This window comes from Salvelinus alpinus, chromosome 17 (genome assembly GCF_045679555.1).
Source record: "Salvelinus alpinus chromosome 17, SLU_Salpinus.1, whole genome shotgun sequence".
Taxonomy (NCBI): domain Eukaryota; kingdom Metazoa; phylum Chordata; class Actinopteri; order Salmoniformes; family Salmonidae; genus Salvelinus; species Salvelinus alpinus.
The window spans coordinates 46,341,033-46,348,532 of NC_092102.1; the positions used below are offsets into that span (position 1 = coordinate 46,341,033).

The window sequence follows — 7,500 nt, forward strand, 5'->3', positions numbered from 1 at the left end:
CCCCAAGAGACTTGCAGCTGTAATTGCTGCAAAAGGTGGCTGTACAAAGTATTGACTTTGGGGGGGTGAATAGTTATGCACGCTCAAGTTCTGTTTTTTTGTATAATTTCTTGTTTGCGTCACATTAAAAAACATTTTGCAACTTTAAAGTGGTAGGCATGTTGTGTAAATCAAATGATACAAACCCCCCAAAAATCTAATTTAATTCCAGGTTGTAAGGCAACAAAATAGGAAAATGCCAAGAGGGGTGAATACTTTCGCAAGCCACTGTATACGGTGCATTAGGAAAGTATTCAAACCCCTTGACTTTTTCCACATTTTGTTACATTACAGCCTTGTTCTAAAATTATTAACAATTTTTCCCCCCTCATCAATCTACACACAATATCCCATAATGACGAAACAAAAACAGGTTTTTAGACATTTTTGCAAATTTGTTAAATATAAAAATATACATAAGCATTCAGAACATTTACTCAGTACTTTGTTGAAGCACCTTTGACAGCGATTACAGCCTCAAGTCTTATTGGGTATGACGCTACAAGCTTGGCACACCTGTATTTGGGGAGTTTCTCCCATTTTCTCTGCAGATTCTCTCAAGCTCTGTCAGGTTGAATGGGAGCATCGCTGTACAGTTATTTTCCCATCTCTCAAGAGATGTTAGATCGGGTTCAAGTCCAAGCTCTGGTTGGGCGACTCAAGGACATTCAGGGAATTGTCCCGAAGCCACTCCTGCAATGTCTTGGCTGTGTTCTTAGGGTCGTTGTCCTATTGGAAGGTGAACCTTTGCCCCAGTCTGAGGTCCTGAGCGCTCTGAAGCAGGTTTTCATCAAGGATCTCTCTGTACTTTGCTCTGTTCATCTTTCCCTTGATCCTGACTAGTCTCCCAGTCCCTACCGCTGAAAAACATCCCCACTGCATGATGCTGCCTCATCATGCTTCACCGTAGGGATGGTGCCAGGTTTCCTCCAGATGTGACGCTTGGCATTCAGACCAAAGAGTTCAATATTGGTTTCATCAGATCAGAGAATGTGTTTCTCCAAGTGGGCTGTCATGTGCCTTTCACTGAGGACTGGCTTCCATCTGGCCACTCTACCATAAAGACCTGATTGGTGGAGTTCTGAAGAGATGGTTGTACTTCTGGAATGTTCTCCCATCTCCACAAAGGAATTCTAGAGCTCTGTCAGAGTGACCATCGGGTTCTTGGTCACACGATGGTCACTCAGGCCCTTCACCCCCGATTGCTCAGTTTGGCCAGGCGGCCAGCTATAGGAGAAGTCTTGGTGGTTCTAAACACACACACACACACACACACACACACACACACACACACACACACACACACACACACACACACACACACACACACACACACACACACACACACACACACACTGTAGAGTACCTGCGGTGGGTGTTGCGGTTGCTGTTAACATGGCCCTGTCCGGTGCAGCCTGGAGTCGGACACTTCAGCACGTTCTCATGCATGGCCAGGACTGGAGAGGACGACACACCGACAGGGGATTATTACTAACTAGTTCTCTAGTTAGAACAGAGAATGGCTTTCTGCCTTTGGGACTTGTATAGGGTATTGGGTATTGGGTATAGGGTATAGTGTAGAGGGTATAGTGTATAGGGTATAGGGTATTGGGTATTGGGTATAGGGTATAGTGTATAGGGTATTGGGTATAGGGTATAGTGTAGAGGGTATAGTGTATAGGGTATTGGGTATTGGGTATAGGGTATAGTGTATAGGGTATTGGGTATAGGGTATAGTGTAGAGGGTATAGTGTATAGGGTATAGGGTATAGGGCATTGGGTATTGGGTATTGGGTATTGGGTATAGTGTATAGGGTATAGGGCATTGGGTATTGGGTATAGGGTATTGGGTATTGGGTATAGGGCATTGGGTATTGGGTATTGGGTATAGGGTATAGGGTATTGGGTATAGGGTATTGGGTATAGGGTATTGGGTATTGGGTATAGGGCATTGGGTATTGGGTATTGGGTATAGGGTACAGGTACTGACTCTCAGGGGGGATCCTGTCCTTGTGAGGACAGCCAGACAGGCTGCGGTGGTGGGGGTAGAGTCCGGTAACATGACCAGTCCCGTCACAGCCAGGGGTGGGGCATTTGATCTCCCTCTTCTCTGGCCTGCTGCCCTCTGTAGAGACAGCTAGAAGATACACAACATAGTACTGCTTAACCATCTTTCTGAAATCACTGTCTGTCAGCCAAATAGAAAATACATTTAAAAATCACACGCATTATCAAATGACATGTTTAGTACCAGTCAAAAGTTTGGACAAACCTACTCATTCAAGGGTTTTTCTTTATTTTTACTATTTTCTACATTGTAGAATAATATTGAAGACATCAAAACTGGGAAATAACACATATGGAATCATGTAGTAACCAAAAAAGTGTTAAACAAATCAAAATATATTTTATATTTGAGATTCTTCAAAGTATCCACCCAAGCAAGTCTCTTCTTATTGGTGTCCTTTAGTAGTGGCTTCTTTGCAGCAATTTGACCATGAAGGCCTGATTCACAGAGTCTCCTCTGAACAGTTGATGTTGAAATGTGTCTGTTACTTGAAGTCTGTGAAGCATTTATTTGGGCTGCAATTTCTGAGGCTGGTAATTCTAATGAACGTATCCTCTGCAGCAGAGGTAACTCTGGATCTTCCTTTCCTGTGGTGGTCCTCATGAGAGCCAGTTTCATCATAGCGCTTGATGGTTTTTGAGACAGCATTTGAGAAACGTTCGAAGTTCTTGACATTTTCCAGATTGACTGACCTTCATGTCTTAAAGTAATGATGGACTGTCGTTTCTCTTTGCTTATTTGAACTGTTCTTGCCATAATATGGACTTGGACTTTTACCAAATAGTGCCATCTTCTGTATACCACCCCTATCTTGTCACAACACAACTGATTGCCTCAAACGCATTAAGAAGGAAAGAAATTACAGAAATGTACTTTTAACAACGCACACCTGTTAATTGAAATGCATTCCAGGTGACAACCTCATGAAGCTGGTTGAGAGAATGCCAATAGTGTGTATACTTTGAAGAATCTCAAATATAAAATATATTTTGATTTGTTGAAACACTTTTTTAAATTACTACACGATTCCATATGTGCTATTTCATAGTTTTGATGTCTTCACTATTATTCTACAATAAAGAAAATTGTAAAAAAAAATATTTGAAAAAGTAGGTTTGTCCAAACTGTTGACTAGTACTGTATATAAACTTGTGGATGCTTTGTCTGTGTGGAGCAGGTAACTCATTTGGTCAAATTGAAGAGTGAAAAGAAGACTGTATACGTGATAATATTACTGTGAGATTAGTATACAGTAGGGCACTGAGGAGCCTTGTTCACTATTATATATCTTCCCACTAGAGAGAGGGAGGGAGAAAGAAAGTGGAGGTAAACTGATGCTCTATTGGCCTCTAAATTGAATGCTAATGAGACAACGCACCTTCTAATTAGTGCTGGGCAGAACATGAGCAGTGCCACAGGGGAGTAGAACGGGGGCAGGCGGCCCCACTAGGCACGGCCTGTTAGTGTCAGAGGCAGGACAAATGGGCACAGTGCCAGGACACGACTAGGTCTAAACAAAAACATACCAATATCATTATGGAGCATCTCTCTCCCTCTCTCTCTCTGTCTCTCTATCTCTCTCTCCCTCTCTCTGTCTCTCTCTCTGTCTCTCTGTCTCTCTCTCTCTCTCTCTCTCTCTCTCTCTCTCTCTCTCTCTCTCTCTCTCTCTCTCTCTCTCTGTCTCTCTGTCTCTCTGTCTCTCTGTCTCTCTGTCTCTCTCTCTCTCTCTCTCTCTGTGTCTCTCTCTGTCTCTCTCTCTCTCTCCCTCTCTCTCTCTCAACACAACTCTGTGGTGAGTGACTCACTGATGTGTATCTGTGGGTCTGTTTATATGTGGTCATCGATTCCAATATGTGTGTCTGTTCACACAAGTCTGTATACTATGCATATGGATCCTGCCTCTGCACTGCTTGCTCTTTGGGGTTTTATGCATTTTTGATTGATTGATTGAATTCCCACCCTTACCTTTACTGCTGAAGTAGCTCTTGCGCATGGTGTCCAGGTGTTTGGGCCGGTCGTCCATGGTGAAGTAGCGGTGGTGGAGCTCCGGGGTGACGACGGGGTGACGGAGGAGGAGGAGGTCGCGGGGCCCCTTCACCTGTTCTGCCTTCAGGGCGATGGCCTGCTCCAGGAGCCCCAGGTTGCCCCGGGTCATATCATACATCTCTGACTCATCTGTCCACCTCTGAGACAAACTGTCACCTTCTTCCTCCTCCTCACCATCTTCTTCATCGTAGTCCCTACCCGAATCCTCTGAACGCACCTCGATGATGTCAGAGGCTGTTGAGGCCTTATGGGAGGTGTAGTGCTGTAAGGGGCTGACTCTGTGGGGATTGTAGTTCTCCAGTGGGCTGGTCCTGTGGGGGTTGTAGTTCTCTAGGTGGCTGGTCCTGTGGGAGATGTAATCCTCTGTAGTCCTGGCTCTGTGCTCTTCTCTCTCCCTCTGTGTGGCTGGTCCCTGAGCTGCTGCAGTGATGGTGATGGTGGTGGGCAGGAAGACAGGGTGCACTCTCACGTCCACCTCCTCAATGTCATCTTCATCCTCCTCCTCCTCCCCCTCCTCCTCTTCCTCTTCCTCTAGTATATCATGTGGCTGGTGCTTTGCTTCCCTTCTCTCCTCTTCATACTCTTCCTCCTCTTCATCTTCCTCAGCCTTGTCCTGCTGCTGGTGGATGTCGCCAGTGAAGTATGGGTGGTCAAAGGTTCTCTGTGTCACAGCCTCTCTAGTCTCCTCAATCTCATCTTCCTCCTCTTCCTCCTCCACCCTATCTACAACAGAAGGTTCTTCATTTACTTTAACACTTCCCTCCTCCTCCTCCTCCTCATCCTCCTCCTCCTCTTCCTCTTTCTCTGCAAGTTGCTGCTCCTCCTCCTCCTCTTCCGCCTCCTGTCCCTCCTTCTCTTCCTCCTGCGCCTCGGAGTGTTCCACTACCACAGCGGAGTGCTTCACAGCTGTGACATCTTTCTCTGTCTCCATGGTAACGGGCTCATGTGAGGTGGTCTCTGTGGTGTCGGGAACCCCGCCCAGGTGGAGTAGAGAGTTGGCTAGGATCTGATGGTAGCTGGAGTAGTCCTCTCTCTTAGGCCATTCCCCCTCTTCAGCTTCGCAAGCTATTTTACTAGATACCGGCTCAATGATCATGCATTCCTCTGTGGGACAGGCAAGGGAGATATCAGTGAGTTCAACGGAGAGAACAGTGCAACACTAACTGGTCGTCATTACCATCAGCAGCACTGTCATGAGCATCACCCTCTCTGTCATCCATTCTCTCCTGTACATTGTCAGAATGACGTCATGGTTAATGATCAGTGACAGTTAATGTCATCACACAGCGTCACACAACTTCCTTCATTCTGATTCGCCGGTGGTGTGTGTTTATGCAGTACAGTTCATACCTTCATCTGCATCTGTGTTCTCCTCCTCCTCCTGATCTGTGTTCTCCTCCTCCTCCTGATCTGTGTTCTCCTCCTCCTCCCTTTCCTTCTGCTCCTCCTCGGTTTCTTCTTCCTGCTGTGGCTGTTCCTGGGTCAGCTCTTCTGTCTTCTCCTCCTTCTCGTCCTCCTCTTTGGCCTCCTCCTCTACCTCTTCGCTGCTCCCATCACTGTCCATGCCGAAGCCCTCGTCCATGAACAGCTTTAGAGGGTGGGACTTCCTTTTAGAGGAGGGCTGGTCCTGCTCTGCCTCAGCGTCTGCCAGGCGTCGTTTCCTGGCCAAGGGGCAGCCCAGCACACTGCATGGGGAGAGAAGTGTTGAGGAGAGAGGGAGAAGGGGGTTTTGGGGAGAGAGGGGGCGAGAGGAAGAGGGGGAGAGAGGGGTGTTGGGGGGAGAGGGGGAAGGAGAGAGGGGTGTTGGGGAGAGATGGAGAGAGGGAGAGAGGGGGGAGAGGGGTGTTGGGGAGAGATGGAGAGAGGGAGAGAGGGGGGGAGAGGGGTGTTGGGGAGAGAGGGGTGTTGGGGAGAGAGGCAGAGAGGGAGAGAGAGGTGTTGGGCGGACAGGGGTGTTGGGGGGACAGGGATAGAGGGGGAGAGGGGGATGTTTGGGGGACAGGGATAGAGAGGGAGAGAGGGGTGTTGGGGGAACAGGGAGAAAGGGAGAGTGGTTGAATGTTATAGAGAGAACCCTGAGAGGTGCATCTCCAGTAATGAGCACCACAAATATAAACGTCATGCATAACAAAACAAAATGAAACCACACAAACATTATTCAAATCATTCCAATAATAAAAACATGAGTTAAAAATGACATGGGGATCTGAGATGAATAATGGAGCAATGCAGAGTGTCCTATGCCCTGAGGAGGGCGCTGTGCTCGCTCAAACATTACAACCACAGCCCTCACCTAGAAAACAGAGCGAGTGGAGGGAATCTATAAACCCGGTTCATCAGAAAATTGGTTATTGAATGAATACACATGTAAATAAAGACAATTTGTCTGATTCTTTCCAATAAGCTGTAGTCACAACCCAGTGAGTGGCCCGGGAGTCTACAGGGGCCCTCTGGGTAAGACAGAGTGTCAAACAGGGACATATCAGGACTGTTCTGAGACCCAGGAGGGCTGGGGGTTGAAGGATGGGGGCTGAGGGCTGGGGGCTGGGTGCTGGGGTCTGAGGGCTGGGGGCTGGGTGCTGGGGTCTGAGGGCTAAGGGCTGAAGGCTGAGGGCTGGGGGCTGAAGGCTGAGGGCTGGGGGTTAAGGGCTGGGGGCTGGGGGCTGAGGGCTAAGGGCTGAAGGCTGAGGGCTGGGGGCTGAAGGCTGAGGGCTGGGGGTTAAGGGCTGAGGGCTGGGGGCTGAGGGCTGGGGGCTGGGGGCTGGAGGCTGGTGGCTGAGGGCTGAGGGGGTACAGTAGGTGGGGGTTGTCTGCCCTACCTTCTGTGTCGTGAATATCTCCCACTGATGTGGCCAGAGCCATTGCATCCAGGGGTGGGGCAGCTGAATGGAGTCAAAGATACATTACAGATTTTACACATTTTGTCCCTTGGAGAATTGAAAATAATTGAAGTGAAAGAATTAAAAGGTAGTAAAAAATTAATAAAAATAACAATAAACAAACAAAAAAACAAATGAACAAACACACACACACACACTCGCACGCACGCACACACACACACACACGCACGCACGCACGCACGCACGCACACACACACACACACACCTAGATAACACACACACACACACACTCACACCTAGATAACACACACACACACACATACATGCACTCTCACACCTAGATAACACACACGCACACACCTAGATAACACACACACACACACACACACACACACACACACACACACACACACACACACACACACACACACACACACACACACACACACACACACACACACACACACACACACTCACACACACATAGATAACACAAACACACAATAT

At 47.7% G+C, this 7,500-nt stretch overlaps 1 protein-coding gene across 7 annotated transcripts in view; it reads right to left on the minus strand.

Moving 5' to 3' along the window:
• The window catches only part of LOC139543048 (myelin transcription factor 1-like), a 147,486-nt gene that overhangs the window by 24,270 nt on the left and 115,716 nt on the right, over positions 1–7,500 (minus strand). For 6 of the 7 annotated variants that reach the window (XM_071349167.1, XM_071349164.1, XM_071349166.1 and 3 more), the window contains exons 5-9: positions 6,973–7,035; positions 5,504–5,838; positions 4,073–5,257; positions 2,030–2,176; positions 1,406–1,496 (exon numbers count right to left, since the gene is read on the minus strand). In XM_071349167.1, coding sequence (XP_071205268.1) covers positions 1,406–1,496; positions 2,030–2,176; positions 4,073–5,257; positions 5,504–5,838; positions 6,973–7,035 — 1,821 coding nt within the window. The remainder of the gene's footprint in view (positions 1–1,405; positions 1,497–2,029; positions 2,177–4,072; positions 5,258–5,503; positions 5,839–6,972; positions 7,036–7,500) is intronic. The other variant, XM_071349163.1, reaches the window with a different exon arrangement.